General features: G+C 49.3%; 1 protein-coding gene across 1 annotated transcript in view; it reads right to left on the reverse strand.

The window, feature by feature from the left end:
* The window catches only part of SLC6A11 (solute carrier family 6 member 11), a 122,055-nt gene that overhangs the window by 65,441 nt on the left and 34,645 nt on the right, over positions 1–21,969 (reverse strand). Inside the window, exon 6 of the mRNA XM_068558422.1 lies at positions 2,697–2,831. Coding sequence (XP_068414523.1) covers positions 2,697–2,831 — 135 coding nt within the window. The remainder of the gene's footprint in view (positions 1–2,696; positions 2,832–21,969) is intronic.

Raw genomic sequence — 21,969 nt, forward strand, 5'->3', positions numbered from 1 at the left:
TTCCAATAAGACCTTATTTATAAAAATGAGCAGAGAGGGCTTCCCTGGTGGCGCAGTGGTTGAGAATCTGCCTGCCAATGCAGGGGACACGGGTTCGAGCCCTGGTCTGGGAAGATCCCACATGCCGCAGAGCGACTAGGCCCATGAGCCAGAATTGCTGAGCCTGCGTGTCTGGAGCCTGTGCTCCGCAACAAGAGAGGCCGCGACAGTGAGAGGCCCGCGCACCACGATGAAGAGTGGCCCCCGCTTGCCGCAACTAGAAAAAGCCCTCGTACGGAAACGAAGACCCAACACAGCCATAAATAAATAAATTAATTAAAAAAAAAAAAATGGGCAGAGGGCTGAGTTTGGCGTGCAGGTCATAGTTTGCCGACTCATGCTCATGGAAAACTCAGGGCTCTCCATATCTACTTTGAAAACCATTGACTGAATTCACCCTTTCATGTCATCAGCGGGGAACTGAGGCCAAGAAGGAGAAAGAGAGAAGGAACTTGTCGAAGGTCACTCAGGACCAGTGGCAGAACCAGAGGAAGAATCCATGTCCTGACTCCCAGCCCTGTGTGCTTTCCACCACTCCAAGCAGCCGCTCCATAGAACAGCCTTGCAGATACGTCCTGGCCTGGGACCCAGAGGCCTAAAGGAAAGATCCGGTAGGAAACTGGGATGATTAGGGCAGGTGGTCTGAATGGTGAACCGCCTGGCCTCACTTCTGTTCTGCGTGTGGAGGTGGGTGTGTCTGTGTGTGCACACGTGTCTATGTGTAGGGCTCCAACGTTGTAGGTATCAGTTGGGTTTTTGCAAACTTTTCTGATCATCAGAATGGCCTCTGAAGCTTCTTAATAATACAGATGCCCAGGTGCCATCTCAGCCCCCTGAGAAAATGCATTTCAGCATGCGCCAAGGTGTTCTGAGGATCAGCCAGATTTGGAAACTCTGGGAGATGCTTGGACTGGCCAGCCCTGAGGACCAGGAGAAGGAAGCCGGTGGGCAGAGCAGAGAACAGGACGGCCATCCTGGATCAAGGCAGAATTTGTGGACCTAACAAAAATGTACAGACTGGTGGGCTTCCCTGGTGGCGCAGTGGTTGAGAATCTGCCTGCCAATGCAGGGGACACAGGTTCGAGCCCTGGTCTGGGAAGATCCCACATGCCGCAGAGCAACTAGGCCCGTGAGCCACAATTACTGAGCCTGCGCGTCTGGAGCCTGTGCTCCGCAACAAGAGAGGCCGTGATAGTGAGAGGCCCGCGCACCGCGATGAAAAGGGGCCCCCGCTTGCCGCAACTGGAGAAAGCCCTCGCACAGAAACGAAGACCCAACACAGCCATAAATAAATAAAATTTAAAAAGAATCCACCTTTCAATGCAGGGGACACGGGTTCAAGCCCTGGTCCAGGAAAAAAAAAAAAAATGTACAGACCGGTGATTTTGGAAATCTGTTTTCCAAAACTGCTTCTTCAACTGAGCCTTTGGCATCAGAGGTTGGAGTCAGTGAAGCCAACCGTCAGGAGCTAATTTCCTTCTTCCTAGGAATTCTGCTTGCAACTCAGGCTGCTGCTGTTGGGGCCTAAGCCTCGGGGCCCTCACGGCGGGGCAAACTGAGACAGAAATGAGCACACGGGCCCAGCCACCGTCCACTTTAACCCACCGTAATGAGCTACACCTGAGCTGCGCGAACCAGCACTCCTCACACCCCCATTCTCCTAATAGGGGGCAGCCGCAAGCCAGAGACGGAAGACTTGACATCTCTTGCAAGCCTCGTGATCAGCTGAAGGCAGATTCCACGCTCTACTGCACGATCTGTGTTTGTTTTCATAGAAAAACGAGTGCCTCTTCACCCACTAAGATATCTGTTGAGTATGTTATTTCACACATTGGAATTGCCAGGGGGCCTTTAAAAGATACTGAGACCTGAGACCCACCCCCAGAGAGTTTGTTTTAAATGGTTTGGGTTGTGCTCTGGGTGGGAATCAGGATTTTCAAAAGCTCCCCAGGAGTTTCTAACAAGTAGTGGAGGTTGAGAAGACCTGGGCCCCTAAGACGCTGCGTTCATCTCTTGTCTAACACACCCCCCAGGCACACCACCCCTACCCACCTGGAGAGGCTTCGGCATAAACAGTTCTACCCAGAATTCAGAACGGCTGAAGCCTTTCCAAGGACAACTGACAGCTTAGCCAGGTCACCAGTTATTTTGTTTCTGTGACCTACCCCCGCAAAGAAAATCAGCAACAAAGACCCAGTTTCTCTCAGAGAAGCACGCCTGCAGAGATCTGTGTTCTTAGGTGGAGAAAATTGTGTATTTTTATTTTAAATGACCTCTAACTGAAATTTAGCATTTCCTTCAATTACAAAGGCAGGCAACAGACCAGAGTACTGTAATGGGTAGAAATCCCAGATATTTTCATATCACGGTGCAGAGTTCTCCAAATATCACGTATGCTCACCACTGCTTTGAAATCATGGAAATTATTCACCTCATGCTGGATCTTGCTACATTACCATGTCATAAATCTGTCTTCTTTTTTTCATGTTTTGGTGATTGTATTTCAATGTATTTGATTCCCTGTGCATGTAATTTATGCATTGAAAAGTATTATTCTGAGAAGGGGCCACAGACTTCTCTCAATGGGTCGTTGAGTCTCCGTGTAGAAGGCTTCCCGGAGGTGGAGGGCGGCTGTGCACAGAGCCAGCGACTCTTACCTGTGGGTCAGAGAGCCGGGAGAGGTCGGGGTATAGGTAGAACTTGATGCCTTCGGAGGCCCCGGGCAGCGTGACCCCCCGGATTAGCAGGATCAGAAGCATGACGTAGGGAAACGTCGCGGTGACATACACCACCTGCCAGGAGAGGACAGGAGAGAATCAAGAAGGAGTGACGGTGGCAGGCAACGCGGCAGGCCCCTAGCTTCTGGCTGGCAGCAAAGGGCCACCCAGCGCAGGGGTAAAAAGTGAGCCCTGACACAGCCTGTTCTCGCACCCACCCCCTCAAGGCTGGGTCTTGCAGTGAGCATCTACTGAGAGCCCACAGTGGTGCTGTATCAGCGCTTTCCAATCTCTTTTTGACCAGACGGAAGAAAGAAATACATACGATATCACAACTCATACACACATAGAGCTGAAACAGGAAGTTTCACAAACTCATGCTCATCTCACATGTGTGATGCACTCTAATATTTTCTATCATACTGTGTCATTTTTTAAAAACTGGTCATGACCCTTTAAATTCATGTCACAATTCACTAATGGGTCAAGACCCACATTTTTGAACATCACTGCTCTTAATGAAAATCAAGTTTTCATAGCCAGATGGAGAGGAGAGGAGAGGAGGGGAGGGAAGGGGAGGGGAGGGGACGGGAGGAGAGGGGAGGGGAGGGGAGGGGAGAGGAGAGGAGAGGAGAGAAGAGGAGAGGAGAGGAGAGGAGCGGAGAGGAGAGGATAAAACAGAAAAGGGAATGGGAGGGGGAGAGGAGGGTGGGGAGCTGTTTAGGGTGGGAAAGACCCAGTGTTTTCCTGGAATCATTTCGGCTTGGTATGCTTGGAAGCAAGCGATTGGACCCAATGAACCTGAGAGACCCTTGCAGCCCATGGATTCTGTGCAAGAATCAAGGCAGTGAAAGAAACGAAATCTTCCCTAAGCTTCCTTGAACAAGAGCTGCATAGAAGGAAACAGCAACACCTTGACAGACCACAGGAGTTCCTGTTCTACCTGAGGTGCCCTCAGGACTCAGTGTCCGCTCCTGGTCTTATTTTTTCTCCCTCGTCACATCCTCTCCTCCAATCACTTCATTCCTCCATCTATTTAGAGCAGCAACTTGTTAATATTTGGGGGCCACAGACACTTCTGAGGATCTGACGACAGTTATGGACCCTCTCCCCCTTTCCCCCAAATGTGCACTTTCACAGATATGTGCACCAGCTTTTGGATGGTCCAGAGGCTCAGATTCCTCAAGTAAAGAACCTGTGCTCTAGGACCTAAGATCTTAATCCCTCCATCACTCCGGAGCCTCTCACCCCTTTGCAATGCAGGGTTTCTTTCACTGGTGGCTCAGGCCTTCACTCCACTCATTTATTTATTCACTCACTCATTCACTCACACACCCTAAGCACTCCTATGTACCAAGCACTGAGCTAGACTCCTGAATGAATGGGAGTCACAGGATGAAAGTTTCTGTTTCAAGAGGCTTCCCCACTGACAGAAAAGACAGGCGTGTATGTAGGTAGATAACTAATGCACTGTGTAATCGGGGGAATGCAAAGGATGGTGGAGCACAGAGAAGGGAGTAGCTAATCTCAGGGGTAGTCAGAGAGGGCTTCTCCAAGGAGGTGATCCAGGTGTTGTCCCATAAAGGATGAACAGGAGTTCAGGACATGGGAAATGGAGACAGAAGGAAGAAGGAACAAATAAAATCCTACTATATGCTGCGTACTTTACACATGACAATAGAAATTGCTATGTTTTATTCATCACTTCCACACACCAGGCATTCATTCTTCAGATAGTTATGATTATCGTCTTTTTAGATATGAGGAATGTCAGAGAGGTCACTGCTAACTCACCTAAGATGGCCCAGCAAAGGAATGGCAGATGTGGGATTCACAAGGAGGACTGTCTGACTTCAAGGTCATGCAATCAACCATGACGCTGTATATGTGACTCCCACGACAGCAATGCAAATTCAGTGTTATTTTCCCCATTTTTAGAGATGTGACTCTCAGAGAAGTTAAGTCATTTGGTTGGTAAGTGACAAAGCAGGGATTTAAACTCAGTCCTGAACAACAGGAAATAAGAACAAGCAGGGGGTGGTGTCCATGGGTCCTGCCAACACAACCTGGAAGGCTGGATGATCTCATCCAGACACTGTCCCTCACCTACCATGATGGCACCCACCTCAGGCCACCCACAACTCTGCCCCACAAATTTCGATGTCCATGTTCCCAGATCAACCACTGGCTCAATCGACAAGGCATATAATCAATACAATTTCTTGCTGTCACATATACTGTAATCCAAAGAAGTTGAAAGCAAGTCAAATATATAACGACAGACCAGTAGAGGATACTAGTAGTAGTAATAATAATAATAATAATAATAATAATAATAATAATAATTAGAGACCAGTAAGCAGTAAATGTTGATGGTTCCTGCCCAGAGAGCTAATTAAGAGTGCTATAAAATCTCCACTTCCCTTAGCTTTGTAGGCACAATCTATCATACATCTTCAGCATTTCACACAAATGCTTGATTCTCCTCCTTCAAAATGAACCCCCCTAATCAACCAGCTTATGTCTATGAAGCTGGGAAGGCTAAAATCTATTGCTTTCATCGTATAATTTCCACTTTTGTCTCTGTTGTACGGCAGAAGATTAATTATCCAAAATGCCCAGGACCTGATTAATGATATTTCTGGAGCTTAACCCCCAATGCTCACAAAATTTAGGGAAAAGGATGTTATCCTGTAAAACATAAGAACAAACGAAAATCACAGACATTTGGCCTTCATCTGTGGGACCATCTTGATGTGACTAAACGTGCTGGCTGTGCTCTGTCTGGTCTGTGGTGAGTGGACTGGGCCACTGGTGTGTCATTAGGGGTCATTTATAACCTGGCCACACGCACCCTGCCGTGCCCCTGGCAGTACATAAAGCAGACTGCTCCTCAGTCAGCACATGGGCAGGATTTATTAAGTGGCTGATGATTATTCTGAAGCAATTCCAATGTTCAGAGTTCTAAATGGATGCTCTGCTTCTGTCTGACATTTAGGAGAACTCCACTCTCTCCACTGGCACCCACACACTCTTTTTTACACTCGTTTTGTAAAACCCTAAGGGAAATAAAATATTCAGATAAATTGCCCAAAGGCCACAGTGCGGACAACGAGTCAGGCTGCCAAAATGAAACCACTGGCTGTCAGGCGTTAGCTAGAACAATCCCTTTGTAAGCTGATGTTTGAGAGCCTGGAGCCAGGGTACAAAAGGTGGTTCAGGAGGATCATTATGTAATGCACGCAAGTGGACAGCAGTATGAAAATTGAGATGCATTGCTGGCCCAGCTCTCCTAAAAGCCCCTTGCAATCTGTCTCTACCCTCAGCCATCCCAGACACGTGCATATCACCTTTGATTTTTCCCGAGAGCAGCTGTAGACTGTCCAAACAATACAGATCTTGTTATCGAGAACGTGCACGTAAATGGTACACCTGCTGCCACATCCCTCCTGTGCCCATGCCAGACATCACGAATTGATCATGATACCCTGCAGCTAAGCCTGGACGTGGCCCCAGAACCCTCCGCATGGGACTCCAGGCAGCCCCATCATCAGCTGGGAAGAACCCGCTATCTGCTCCCCTTGCTCTAGTCCATTTTTCACTCATGCCTTCACCATCCGCTGCAGGTCCTTAGTCCCGGCCCTCAGAATGGTGAGACCAGGTGTTGTGCTCAAGGAAAGAACTGCTGGATGTGTGCACACGGATGAGGTGCCTAGGGTCATGAACCCACCACAGCAGCGTGAAACCAGGAAAGGAGGCTAGAGAGACAGGTTGGAGGGTCTCCAGGAAGGGCTCTGGCCTTCTCCTGGCCGTGACAGCGGGGTTGGAGCTGGGTCTCCAAGGCTAAGCAGGAACAGGAGAGGTGAGTCAGGCGGGGAAGGTATGGAACCAGCCAAAGATGTGGAAATGAGCACAGATCTGGTCCCCTGGGATATCTAGGCACCTCCAGGTTGTCCTGTGGGTGCTCAGGCTGCAGTCAGCCTCACCGAGGCTGCCCTCACATCCCAGCAGTAGTGTCAAGTCCTGCCAACTTGATCTCCAACTATATTCTGACATTACACCCTGCCTTCATCCTCATCGTCAGGGCCCTTCATCACCTTTCTTCTCAGTCATGTGACAGCCCCATTCCGGAGCCCAGGTTTTAAAAATAAGAATCTGGCCTGTGTCTTCCTGCTCCTCTGAGCCCACCTCCCAGTCTCTCACTCAGGGTTGTGGGATACAGAGCGAAGGGCTGGGCTTCACGTCAGGGACCCTGTGCTCCAACCCTGGCGCTGCCCCCACTTGCTGTGCAACTCCATCAGTCTCCACCGCTCCCCCAACCACTCCGCTCTCGGCTGTGCCAGGTTCCTCGCCGCTGGGGCGCATGCCAGGCCTCCTTCAGGCCTCCCTGCCTTTTCATGCCTCCCTTTGTCCGAACGTCCATCCCCAGCTCCTGGGCCACCCAAGGCGTTAGTCCTGGGTACGCCTGAATCCCCACAGGGCTGAGGACTCCTCAAAGTCAGGGGTCCTGCCTTTCAGCTGCAATATCGTCCAATCTACTGTCCACGTCAGGCAGGGAGGCCCCCGGTGGTGGGTTTGAAGTACCTCAGTCTTATGTCAGGAGCTGACCTCTTCACTATAAACCACTCCTGTCTGCCACGTCCTCCCTGACCCTCACCCCACATCCATCCCCCAGTCATGCCAGCATCTGCCCAGCACTGTAGCTGTTCTCTGTCAGCTCTTTTATTGTCTTGCAAGTTTAAGATTTCTAAAATGTAAGTTCCACAGAAAAAGGGAGTTGGGCCTTTTACATTCCCTGCTGTATCCACAGTGCCCAGACTGGCATAAGGTACACATAATGTGCTCAATAAATATTTGTTTGAGAAACAAATCAGTAGTCTGACATCTGGACCCCGAGGTTAGAATGCAGGTCTTCAGAATAGCTCTTGTGCTTTGTCCATTTGAAATGCTAGAACCACATAAAATGGGGTTCAGAAAATTGCATCAGATTTTAGGGAGTGTTCATAAATAAGGAAACCACAGGAGATGTGGCTTTAAAAGACAAGACCAGTCCAATGATGGAGGGCAAGGAAGTTCAGGTGCAAAGTTCAGTTTCAAGATGTCTGAGGCCCTAGGATCTGTCTGGAAGAGAGCCAAGCAGGGCTCAGGCATTATGTTAAATTATGCAGGGTCTGGTTACGGGCATAATAAGGTCACTGACAAGGTACCATCAAGCCTGGCTGTTCCTGGCCACTGCCAGTGGTGGTTTGGACCCAGAGAGGTGGGTGTGGGGGAAGGAGGGTCTCAGCTCTCAGACCTCTCAGGCCTCTGAAAGGAGACTCCTGACCAAAGCACACCCTTTGGTTCAGAAAGAGGTTGTGTTGTTTTTTGTTTTTTTACTATTGTTTAATTTCCTTTTAGCAGGTCAAGTCCTACTGAATATAAAGGTTAGCACAATTGGTGGTAATTATACTGTATCCTGTTTTAATTGACTCTAATTGCTCATTTGCATTCCAATACTGGAATTGTGGGGTGTTTTCTCCCTACTTCCAGGACAAAGCTATTTATTTCACGGGGGGGGAGGGGACGGTCCGATCACTGAGAATGCCACGAAAGTTGCAGAAGGGCTGCCCCTCCCTAAGTTTTCTAGGATAATGGAGTCAATTGGAAAGCTGAGCATTGTTCAAAAGGCATTGAGCGGGGCTTCCCTGGTGGCGCAGTGGTTGAGAATCTGCCTGCCAATGCAGGGGACACGGGTTTGAGCCCTGGTCTGGGAGGATCCCACATGCTGCGGAGCAACTAAGCCCGTGTGCCACAACTACTGAGCCTGCGCGTCTGGAGCCTGTGCTCCGCAACAAGAGAGGCCGCCATAGTGAGAGGCCCGCGCACCGCGATGAAGAGTGGCCCCTGCTTGCCACAACTAGAGAAAGCCCTCGCACAGAAACGAAGACCCAACACAGCCAAAAATAAGTAAATAAAAAAAAAAACAAAAAAACAAAAAAAAAAGGCATTGAGCTAGCAGGGTGGTGTTGGGGCAAGGACCCAAGACCACAGGGTCAGAAGGTACAGTTTGCTGAGCAGTTTGGGCAAGTTCCATACTCTCCCTGGCTGGCATTTTACCATCGACAATGAGGCGGGGTAAACTAATCCATACTGTAATCACTCTTACCATCTTCCCAATTTTTTTTGCCACATACATGTATCATCTTTGCATTATTTACTTAATATTGTCTATAAATCAATATACTCTTTTACATTAAATAACTATTATGTAATAAGAAAACTGTAAATTGCCACGATAAACTGAAAACCATTATCTCTTACCACAAATAGAAGATAAATGCAAAAATAAATGCAATGAAGATAAAATGTGATTAAATTCTAGCCAAAGGTTCTGAGTCTGAGCTGTGTTCTCTCTTAGTTCAAAAGCAAGAGTAGCAAGTGTCAGAGAGGTGCTAAAAAATAAGCCAGCTTACTGCACCTTTTGCCTTAAGACACATGAAAAGGGAATACTGTCTCATTATGTGACAGGATGTTCTTTAATCTGGGTTCATATATCACTAAAATCACCCTGTGGACCGCCAGGAGAAAGAACACTTCCCCTATTTGTGAGAAAGACAGGATGGATGAAGCTGAGGTCCATCCCAGCAACTGCAGTGTTTCCTAGAGCAACGGTCCCCAACCTTTTTGGCACCAGGGACCGGTTTCACGGAAGACAATTTTTTCACAGATGGCCGAGGGGGGGGTTGTGGGGGGGGTGGGTTGGGGGGGCGGGGGTGGTGCGTGGAGATGGTTCAGGTGGTAAATGCAAGTGATGAGGAGCGGCAGATGAAGCTTAGCTCACTCGCTCGCCCACTGCTCACCTCCTGCTGTGCAGACCGGTTCCTAACAGGCCGCGGACCGGTTGTGGTCCGTGGCCCCGGGTTTGGGGACCCCTGTCTAGAGCACAACCCTTTTCAAAGGTCCAGGACTCCCTGGAGCTCTCCCAGGTCCTGATCCTGACCTCGGCTGAACCTTCCGCGAGCCAGCTACCTGGAGCTTGGAAGACACTGAGGTTAACTGAGCACCTACTGGGTGCCTGAGATGTGTCACAGAGTATCTCTAACTGATCTGAATACCACTTGAATAAGTTCTATCCCCACTCTGCAGACAAAGAAGAAACTGAGGCTTGAGAGAGAAGTGGCTTGTTCCAGGTCACAGAGCTGTCAGTGATCAGGGGTTTGCCCTCTCCACCACATGTGCTGGGCTCTCTGCTGCAAACCTGGCGACACAATATCTTCCTGTTTTCAACTCCTGTTTGCTCCTCTGTCTGTCCTTAACTTCAGGGGCCCAGCTTGCCTGACTTTTGGCAGCAACTCATCATTGCCTGCTACCCCAGCCATGTTTGCCTCTGTGTCTGGGGTACATCTGCCCATCCCATATGGTTGGAAAGCAGGGTACTGAACATCCAATCCTTAGAGAATCATTGTTTTGAACACCAACAGATTTTTCCCAGCTTTGGATTTTGAGAGAGCACTACCTGAACTCCTAGGAAAGAACGCTACAGCAGGCACCAAATAGTCTGGCATAACTTCCATGAAGATGTTATTGATCTCTAGGAACGAGTTGCCAGGAGAATGAGAATCTGAAAAAGGAGGTCACCATGGACACATCTGGCCTCTTCATCATTTTTAGAGGTGTTCTTAGACCACTGTAGCAGAAACAGTAAACGAAGAAAAAACATTGTCTGTTTCAAGAAACCAAATTCTAAATAGGTGGAGGGAATCATGTTTTCAAAAGAAAATAGTGAAGGTATTCACTATTCAAGGAGGTAACAGTACTTTAGCAATGCAGCAATATTTCCATGAGGAGCTAAAGTTTTAATTTTTGTACGATGACAGTGGTTTGTCATTAGCACATGTGTGGAGCCTAAAAGAATATGCCAAAACATTGGCTTGCCTTGGGATCCAGGTAACATGGCATCAGCCCTGAGCTGGGCTGAGGAGTAAGTGAGGGAAAGTGACAAGGGACAGGATTAGAACTGAGAGGCAACAAGGTAGGGAGGGATACCTGGGTTCTAAGTCCCCATCCCACCACCACCACAACGGTAGAGACACTGAGCTGTCCCCCACCAAAGATCCACTCTCCCTTCTTCAGCAGTAACAAAACCCCTAAGTTTCGACCGGATCCATGGCTGCCTAGAATACAGACATTTCCCAGCCTCTCTTGCAGCTAGGTGTGACCATGTGACTACGTTCTGGCCAATCAGATACAAACAAAGGTGCCACATACGACTTCCAGGTTGTATCCTTAAAGGGAAGGGCTGTATCCTTTCCTTTCCTTCTTGCCCTTCCCAGGGGCTGGAATGAAGACCAGGTAGTGAGTCATCTTAGACCATGGAAATAGGGACAACACCCACGGGAAGGCAGAGGGACAAAACAGAAGGAGCCTGGGTCCCCACAAGCAGGCAGCTTATGCCTGGACTGTTACAGGAGAGAGAAGTGAACCATTTTCTTCCTGCTATTGCTCTTTGAGGTCTTCATTACAAGGATTTCAAACATGTAACCTAAATATCTAGCCCTTGAATCTAACCCCTGACTACCTCTGTGACTGTGGGTAGGGCCTGCTCCCAATCTTAGTCTATGCCATCTTTCCTTAAGTGAATGCACCCGCCCAGATGATCCACACTATTCCTTTCTACTCAGAATGAAGCGAAGATGCTGAGGACAACCTGAGGATCTGAACGTGGACTCTTGAGAGCAACCATCCTACACCTGGGGTCAACCAGGAATAGGAATAAATAGAGTCAGGAAGCCTGCAGAAAGGTCCAGTCCATCATATTAAAAGAGAAGTTAGAACAGACCTGCCAGAGATCACCATTTCTTGGTAATCCACAGTTCCAACCTTCTCTGTCACAGTTTAGACTGACCTGACAGTGTGGACCCCATCACCAAGTACAAAGGTGCGTGCCTGGGTTAGAAGGTCTCTGTAGCCTTCCAGGGCCTCCATCTTCCTCAGTGTAAAATGAGGATAACACCTGTTTCCAAGGTCGATGTGAAGATTAGAGATCACCACGCCAAGCACATGACACAGACACCGACCGCTCAATAACTGAAAGGATTCTGACTGCCTTTGCTGGTATCACTGGGGCAAGACGCAATGCCCTCCAGCCCAGTGGCCTTGGCTGGCAAAGAACAACATATCTGGGGGCTCAAAAATGCAAACAGAGAGGCTGTCTTTAGCTATATGGGGAGGGACAGAGTGGTGTCTCCCGAAAATCCCTATGGGATCCCCTTACTGACAAAGGGAGTGACTGGCAATGTGGTGGCAGTGGAAGGCTGGTGTTAAGAGGTGGTTATTCATTGGCTGGAAAATCTGGGTGAACTGGGTGAACAGGACTCAGAGATTTAAAAAAAAAATCATCAGGACAGAGAGAAGTGTACACAGCCATCCCGAGGAGTTGTGTAGCAGCCAGACTCCGGGATAAAGGATGGAAGGCAGTGGGAGTGAGCCACAGTGGCCGTTATGGACGGAATCCTCTGGAGTCCTAGCTCCAGCAGCAGCTGAGGGGCCAGGGTGCAGAGGGTGCTTAGATGGAATGGAAGACATTCTATCACGCTGGACCAGTTAAGACAGAATTCCAATTTAAAAGAATAGAAGGGATTCAAAAGCCGAGCTGAAGGGAAGGATGGGTCCCAGATGTGTCATCACAGACATGTTTATGTCAGGGATGAAGCCTGCCTTGCAAAGGGGGAAGCCAGACTTTTGGGGAAGCTGAGGTCAATGAGCATCACCAGCCTCTGTGGGGCTCCAGGAACCCAGCGAGGAAAGGGCTCAGGGGCTCCCCACTGAGGGGTACGTGGTTGCTGGGGGCTCAGGTGCAGCTCATGGAGAGGAACTTGCAGAGACTTCTCAGACATTGACCCCCAAATGCCACTCCCAGCCCTGGTAGGTCAGGAGGGAAGGAGTCACTCAGCATCTAATCTCATCATCAGGGTTGGGGCATTGTGGGCAAGAAACCCAACATCTTAGGAGGCCAGGGAATGGTGTTACTCTTTCTTCTTGCTGATGGTTGGCACCAAAAAGATCATCCACACCCATGGCCTATTCCAAACTTGAGATCCCATGGCTTTATTATTTAGTAGTCAGGGACCTCCTGGTTGAAAGCAGAGGGCTCAAGAGGGAAAGTGCTCAGTTTGGGAGAAATGGAAGATCAGGAGATACTCAGTAATGATATAATGATGGGATTAATATTTATTGTTGGCTCTACATGCTTTACTCTCATGCTATCCAATTCTAAAAGATAGAAACTAGTATTATCATTCCCATTGCACAGAGGTGGAAATGGAGGCACCCAGAATTAAGAGTATTTGGCCCACGGTTGCCCAGCTAGAAAAAGGTAGGATTCAAGCTCAGATCCATCCAACTCCAAAGCCGACACTCAACTACTACCCAGCCCCACAGGGAATTCAAGTGCAGCTTCATCTCACACCACAGCTCCCTGTGTTCCCTGAACAAACCCTGCACTTTCCCACGTGCAAGCCTTTGCTTCTGTCATCCCGTTCACCCAGAAGCTCCTTTCCTCCTTCTCTACTTACCACAATCTTGCCAATCTTCAAGACCAGTTCAGTTACTATGTCTTCCAGGTCTCAGCATGAGGCCATCCAGGAAGGACAGAATGCTCCTTCCATAGCCTACAGCACACTGGGCAATACAGCACACAGATACGGGATAGGCCTTGACTCCAGAAAATCCAAGTTCAAAACCCAGCCTCTGGTGCTTTCTATGTATGTGGCTGATTTTTGGCAACTTGTCTTCCTAGGTCTTGATATTCTTTTCTGTAAAGTGGGGACAATAATGCAGCAGATTGACTCAATCCCTCTGAGCTGTGGGTTTTGTTTTGTTTTTCAATTAATTTATTTATTTTTGGCTGCATTGGGTCTTCGTTGCTACACGCGGGCTTTCTCTAGTTGCGACGAGCATGGGCTACTCTTCGTTGCGGTGCGTGGGCTTCTCATTGCAGTGGCTTCTCTTGTTGCGGAGCACAGGCTCTAGGTGCTCAGGCTTCAGTAGTTGTGGCTCGCGGGCTCTAGAGTGCAGGCTCAGTAGTTCTGGCGCACGGGCTTAGTTGCTCCGTGGCATGTGGGATCTTCCCAGGCCATGGCTCGAACCCGTGTCCCCTGCATTGGCAGGCGGATTCTTAACCACTGCACCAACAGGGAAGTCCCTGAGCCGTGGGTTCTTAAGTCCATGGAATGTGAATAACAGTTCCCACCTCTCACGGCAGGTGTGAATTACACGAGCCAGTGTATACACAGCACCAGGCACAGCAGCCCTTACTCAACAGCTCTCCTTCCTCCTGAGCCCTTTTGCATTCTACACTCTCGTGCACCTGCCTCTCCCTTACTGAGGGTAAGGGCCTTATCTTTGCGTGCTCTGCGTGCTTCTCGCTGAGGCCTATGAAGGCTGTAAACACTTGGTGAATGAGCTCATTCTGACCCCAATAACCCAGTGAGAATGAATGGGACAAAACAGGACATAAACCCATGTGTCTACAATGGGCTTTTGGTGCAAACAGTCTCTGCTCTCACTCGAGCCTCTCCATCTGAAAGTAAAGGACTTTCTGTCCAATTCAATTCACCAGCCATTTACTAAGCCCACTGGGTGCCAGGTCCTGTGCTGGTCTTAGAGATCATGCTGATGAATGAGCCAGACCCAGAGAGTGACAGTCATGACGAAGGACCATTCGGGGGACAGCAGCAGTGGGAGCTCAGGGACACAGACGCAGCTCAGGTGGCAATGTGTCGCTAGAGAGGTCCTCCTGGAGCTGGGCTTTGAAGGGGAACAGGCTGTCCTGTTGCTCCAAGGAGTCCTGATCTAGAATGTGCTGTGTGAATAAATTCTTTAGAACAAGAAGGCTCAGCACACAGGGCGCTTCAGCCTAGGAACCTCACCTCTAGGAAAGAGAAAAGATCTGCAATGGTGGCAGGGAAGCTGTGTCCGGAGGGGACAAGAGACTTAAAGAACAACCACATGCACAAAGATTGCTGAGCCCAATTCAAGTCCTGGTCCACAGGATACCTAAAAAAAATCACTGGAAGGGGGAGTCTGGTGTTTAAGCCTATTTCATGGTGAATTAAGATTAGTGAGAGAGTCAATGCTATTGATTTTTACACAGCTCCACCACAAAGACCACAAAAATGAAAACGAATCCCCAGAATAGCCCAAGCAACATAAATATTCCATGCAGTGCCCAGCCAAGCTTCCACCAGCATTAGGAGTTATTATTTACTGCCTGGAAAACACACTGGTACCTTGGCTTATAGTGATTTAAACACCATCCATCTCTCTTGGACTAGAAGGCTGCCGTCACCATAGCAACCAAGGGCACCATGAAAGCACACCTTTAAATCCCGGGCAGGGGTTTACTGGTGCAGGGAGGCTGTCGAACAAGAAACACCACTCCATGTCCTCTTACTTCCGTCTTCAACACACTCTTAGTGATGGAGGGGAGAGGAGAGCGTCCATGCTCAGGGGCTGTGTCTGCAGCCAGAAAGGGCAAGGTGCTGCCTGGATCCTGTAAGCATCACCTGTTCCCTAAGACAGACTGCCTCCCATCCGTCCCATAGGGCAACGACTGGGGGGCTCTCCTGGGCCCTTTCTCAGGAGTCCTGAGCAACACGGGTCCCTCCCAGACCACCTGTGCTAGCTGCAACACGCTCCTTCCAAAACAGCTTCATTGGTTAAAAGAAGAATCCATGCTTGCCTCCTGTTCTTGCCTCAGGGGATGGCCATCTGTCTTGTTTCCCAACTCTCCACTCAAGGGCCACTCCCCAAGGACACCAGGGTACCTCATTAAGGGACACCTTGTCTTTCTCCCGGTTCCCAGCTTAAAAACTTTCCCCCATTAGATGCTTCTGCTTTCCTGCTTCCTTTCCTCATGTTTTTTTTTTTTTTAGTCTTTTACAAATTCATTTTTTCACACGTTCTTTCCATCAATTAATCAACCAGCCAGCCAACTCTGATTAGCATCTGTTATGTGCCAGATACTGCAGTAGGCATAGAGGAAGCAAAGGTAGATCAGGAGCGAGCCCTGCCCTCTGGCTGTCATGGTGGCTGCTTGCCGGGTCTGCAGATTTCTAAGCTGTTTCCCGGAAGTCCGGCCTCCTCCCACATCTGTTCTTTCTCCACACACTCCCGTGGCTTTTCTTACCTACTCCTACGGTTCTTGGGGCCACTGAGGTGCCGATGATCTTCAATGTCTCTCACCAGCCCAGTGGTATCTCCTAAGTTTAAGACCCATACTTTCAACACCCTTTTGTGTACATCCACCTGGATTTCCCACCTACAACCGCATGCTCAAAACAAAAACGGTTACTTTCTCCCCCAATCTGTTCCTCCTTCTGTGTCTCTTTCTTGGATAATAGTGTCACCTACACGACAACCTCACTGTGTCCTCTTTGAGTTCAACTTCTGAACTCAAATGAATAAAGCCTTTGAAAGGGAGAGACGCACAGTCGGGATCCGTTGCCCTGCAGCCCCGATGCTGCCCTCCCCGGGCGTGGCCAGCTGCAGGGGGCCCGCCCTCTCCTGCTCTCCTCCAGGTCCGCCTCCCCCCCCCCCCCCACCACCAGCCTTTCTCTACTTCCCAGAGAACTCAGCTTCCTCCACCGCTCATCTCCCCAAGTCCCATGCCTTTACCCCTCCGTCCTTCTCTTGAATTCCCTCCCTGGGTATCCCACCCGTTCCCAGAGCTTTAATTCCATCAACTCTAAAATGCATGCTTTTAGCACTATTTATCTTGTTATCTCCGAAATCAGGATGCCCCCCCAGCTGGCACGTAGTTACCACTCTCTGAGTGTAAGGGACCTGGCTCAGAGCTGATCCTTTTATCATCACTTTGGCTGAGTTACGGGCTCTGTTGGTTAAAATATTTTTAAATCAATTTAATTTAAATCAATTGCTGTTTGATGTTTAGAATGTCTTTTTAAAAGATTACACTGTGTTTCACAGACAGAGGGTTAAAGTTGATACTGTAAAGCAAATATAAATCATTAGAGAAATGATCACGATCCTGTATTTTCTTGCAAAGAAACGACCAAGTACTTTATGGATCTGAGAAGATACACACCAGTAGACGAAGCTGGATTATGCTGTTACCGCAGTACGTGCAAACTGATCGCTGTCGTACCTCAAACAATACACCTGCAGACAGGAGAACCTGCCGATTCCTTTGGGAGAGATAAATAATCTTCAAAGCAACAAGAGTCCGGTGTGGTTATTTCACGTGTCACAAAGGAATAACCACTGTTAAGGTAATGTAGAGCAGATTAACTAGTAGTATTTCTGCTTCTGATGTACATCCTTCTTAATTGGACGTATTATGTACCTTCTGGTATATAAAATAACAGTGTAACTTAGAACAGGTAAAATATGGCATGTCAGAGGTTTCTCATCTTTTGGGGGACACAGGTCCTTTTGAAAATCAGATGATAGCTATGGACTCACACCCTAGAAAAATGTACTTATTCACATGATCCCATCATTTTTTTTTTAAGATTTCTTTTTTTTTTTTTTTTTGATGTGGACCAATTTTAAAGTCTTTATTGAATTTGTTACAATATTGCTTCTGTTTTTTTATGTTTTGGTTTTCTGGCCGCGAGGCAACGTGGGATCTTAGCTCCCTGACCAGGGATCGAACCCGCACCCCCTGCATTGAGAGGCGAAGTCTTAACCACTGGACTGCCAGGGAAGTCCCCTGATGCCATCATTTTTATACACTTCCAAGGGGTTTCAGGGGCCCCCCTGAAGCATCCCTGGGCCCCAGGTAAAGAAACCCTAACACACAAACTGATGACTCTACTCCACATCCCTCTGTCCGAGCTCCAGGCTTCCCATCCACCACCCGGACACCTCCACTTGCAGTCTCAGAGGCACTGCACACGTAACGGGTCCCCAAAGAGAGGCATATCTCCCTCAGTTCCGGCCCAACCTCTCCCTCCCCTGACACCACCCCGTCTCACCCAACAGCTCCACCAAGCACGGGCACTCAAGCCAGGAAGCTGCTTGGACTTCTCTGCCCCCGACACCCTCTGCGTTCAGTCACCGATGGTGGATTCTCACCCTTGCGTATCTCTCAAACCGTCCTCTTCTCTCCGAAAGCCGCCACCACCTCCTACCGAACGACTACTATGTGGAATGCAGCCTCGGGTCCCATGTACCCGTTCCCCATGCCACAAGCACAGTGGCCTTTCTCTAAAGAAAGCCCGGTCACGACACCCCTCTGCTTTAAGCCCTTTGTGGCTCCCCACCACTTTCATCTCACTAGGTGCCTTCCTAAGCCACCCTTGCCTGCCACTCCAACCCGTCTCCCTCCGTTCCCTCTCAAGGACTGTGCACTGGCCACCCTGAACTTCTTTCTGTTCCTTTCCTGAGCCGTGACCCCCCACTCCACCCTCTCTGTGTACCAGCCCACACGTTGCACAGGGACCACATCTTAGATATTTGCCTCTGTGTCTCCAGGACTTACCAGGGTGCCTGTAATCCAGCAGGTGTTTAATAAATGCATGTTGAAGTAACCTTAAGGCACATGGTTCCATAAAACACTAATGCAGTACTAAATGCTCTGGTGAGGCAGAAAAACAGAGAGGGTTCTGGTCCCAGCTCTGGGGCCTTGAGCAGGTTACGGCACCTCTCCAAGCCTCAGTGTGCACATCCAGAAAATGGGAATGAAAACATCTACTTCAAAGGGTTGTTGCAAAGGTTAAACCATTTAACATAAGTTGGCAGTTGCTGCAAAAGGAGTACTGTCATCTAAAGGGCAACCTGGAGACACACAGGGCTATTTTAGGTGACCACAAAGACGGAAGGTCAGCATTTAATGACTGAGGCCTAGGAAAGCTGGCAATCCTGCATGCACGGGGACAGTCCCGCACAACAATACTGCCCTGTTTTTCATGATTTCTAAACGTGCCACCAGACACTCATGTGTGTGGGTTGCTTATAATTCCTAAGCCTAGAATCTGATTCTGCTTTACATATAACCTCAAAGTATATTTCACCTCATTTTAATATAAACTGAATTTTCCAGAAATGCAATTACCATATAAATTGAAGGTGGATGGTACTATCTTTTATTCAGTGCTTTACCAAATGGTATCCATCATTTCAGAAAATCACGTCACTACCGGCGATGCCACCAGTGGAACCTGAGTAGCCAGTGCCATTCCCTTCTATCAGTCCATGTTCGTAGCCATGGCATTCACGGAGATTCTATAATAATGTAGGTGCTAGCTCTTATTTCAAGATGTAAAACGTAGAGGAAAAGTACGGACAACATTTGGCTCTCCCATCTCGCAGCCAAATGCAATCACTCCAGGGTGGTGCTGGTACCCGTCGACTAGACTATGTTTGTGTCTGAGTCTTTACATGTTGAAACACATGTTGTTTTATTATAAGTTGCTTCCTTTCTGCTTTTCCTTTAAAATACAGCTGGGGTATTATATAGATTTTCTCAGACTTACCTGTGCTGCTAGATTATTTATGACTTGCATTTCCAGGTGGTAAAGGCAGTTTTACAATCCTCATCATCAACAGGGGTGCTGGGTCTATAAACGGGGCTCGTAAAGGCTGTGGTGCCAGTGCTGGCACACAGTCAGCACCGGTTTCCTGGTGTCAATACGGTAACTGTCAGAGCACCGGGCCAGTCATAACTGTGACACAACATACTTGTGATTCAGGACCACAGCAGTGTCTGGCTTCTGCAGAGTGAGTTACCATCTGCTCCAATGTTCTCACTGGAGGGGTCTCGTTTATTACCCACGGGGGGCTGTCAAACAGGAAGGAAGGCAGCTGCTGCCCAGCACAGAGTGCAATGTGAGGCCTGTCGGGGACCCCTCCACTCTCCTCAAATACACCCCTGCTCAAGAACTCTCAGTGGTTCCCCATTGCCCACCTGCCCACGGGACCTAGTCTAGTCCGACCCTGGAGTCTGGCCCAGCCTATCGCTTCCAACCTCCACAGCCACGCTTGATGGTCCCTTTCCTTACCCCTCCTCCTCCACGTGGCCATCCTTCAGCGTGAAGCTCACATCCCACCTCTCCCAGGAGGACTTTCCAGACCGCTCTGGGCCACAGCAACTTCTGTATCCAAACTCTGTACCAGCACTGACCAAGCCATCATTTGACGGTTCATCTATACTACAAAATGCTGTTAATTATCTTCAAGTGAGTGAATCCAGTCTTACTGCCCCACTAGACTGAAAACTCTTTTAAGCTGGAGAATGGGTTTATAGAAATTACAAGCCATAAAATAAAAACAATAGCGATTTGTGTGTTTACTGTGTGATAAGCAGATAATTTAAAGGCATCACCTCACTTAAGCTTCACAGCCACCCGACGAGATGGGTGCTCTTACTGCCCCCAGGGAAGGCCGAGGAAACAGCTCAGAGGCAAAGAAAGGCCCACTCCCAGGGTCATGCTGGAGGCAGAGCTGTGATGCAAACCGCTGTCCGCCGGGCTCTGCTCTCTCCCACCCTCCCACCACCACCGGCGGGCCTGTGGTGAGCACTCGGGCCGGTGGGCGGCTCAAGGTTCCCTTACTGAGGGCTCTGCATTCACCAGTGGGAAGAACAGTGGTTGGGGATCGGGATCCACCCTGGCAGACCTGGGTTCGAATCCTGCCTCTGCTAGCCACGTGACCCATGCCCATCACCTACGCCTCCGGGACTTCACTTATAAAGTGGGCGTGCTGACCCCCACCTGACCGTCTGTGTAAAGTTAAATTAGACAATGAACAGAGAGGGCCGAGCCCAATGTCAGGCATACAGTACGTGCTCTGTAAAAGGCATTTCCTTCGCTTGGGGGAGGACCCGAGCTTTGAGCCTGGGCAGCCCGACTCCTTAGCTTCTGTGCCCCCTGCTCATCTCCCTGCACCCCCTCGACCTGCAGTCACCCTCCATTTGCTCCTCATCCCCAGAGAGGGTCTTGCACCTACAGCTGCACACAGATCACACGCAATTGCCATCCACCCTGCCTCGTTTTCCACTTCTCTCCCCCGAGAAGGGTTTTCCGTCTGCTGTTTCTTTAGCCACAGGGAGGGCGGAGGGGGGGAAGAGAGCTTGGTTGTGTGACTGCCCGGAAATGCTTTAGAACTTTCACCTCAATCAATCAAACAGGTCCTAGCATGTGACAGGCATCAAACACTTGTTGGCTGATTGAATCAACAAGCGATAGTTCCCAGCACCTACCATGTGGGTTACCCTGGGGACAGAGAAATGCACAAGGGCCCCCGACAAGCCATGGGTGCTCTGTCAACATATACAAAGAGGAAGAAGGGGGGAAGGAAAAAGAGAGGAGGGAGGAAAAAGGATGTAAGCTAGCTTTTTGGCCTTTGTACGTGGTTCCTTTTACCTGGAATCTCCTTTCTTCTCTGCCTTTGGGTAATTAATAACCATCTGTACCTCCCCAGCCAGCGTGGATCCCACTGCTTCCTGGGGCCGCATTTATCCCCAGCACAGGGATATTTTGTAACTGCCTGTTTACTTGTCTTCTAAACTCTAGCCTCTAAACTTGTTTAGAGTTGATATCTGTGGTCCTGGGCACAGGACATGGTACACAGGACATGTTTAATAAATATTTGCCCTACAGGGTAAGAAATCACTCTGGGCCCACAAGCCCAGCAGTCATGAGACAACGAGAGGCAAACTCAGGACAGCTGGACGCTGCCAAGGCGAGAGCCATCAGGGGAGTGAAGAGAAGGCCGAGAAGGATGAGGGTGGGAGGGGCCCCTGAAGGCTTCCTGGAGGAGAAGAGACAGCAGGAGGGTGAGGAAGCAAGAGCTGGAAGGGGGCAAAGTGCCCCCGGTCACCCTGCTCATCTGGCGAGTGAACATGGAGGAGGGAGCGCTGGTGGAAAGTGGGGACAGGGAGGCGGGTCTGAGGGAACGGGGGTTTGGGGTGAAGGAGACTTACCTCTTTCATCCAATCCTAACACTTCCCAAATGCCAGGACCGGACTTGAGCTGGGCCTTCAACCATAAGCATCTGGCCATGAGGAGAGAGATGGTGGGGGGCCCAGCCTGGCTGGAAGCAGGAGGTGGGAAGGGAAAGTAGACAAAGATTTTTGGGGCAGATAAGACTGGTGATTCTGGCAGAGGTTTCACACCCTGTCACCTTCCTAACAAAATGATCTCCCATAGGGAAGGAAAGCCCCATGAATCAAGCGCTTCCATTAGCATTTTCAATGACTGGAAAAACT

The sequence above is a fragment of the Eschrichtius robustus genome, chromosome 12 (genome assembly GCF_028021215.1).
Source record: "Eschrichtius robustus isolate mEscRob2 chromosome 12, mEscRob2.pri, whole genome shotgun sequence".
NCBI classification, from domain to species: domain Eukaryota; kingdom Metazoa; phylum Chordata; class Mammalia; order Artiodactyla; family Eschrichtiidae; genus Eschrichtius; species Eschrichtius robustus.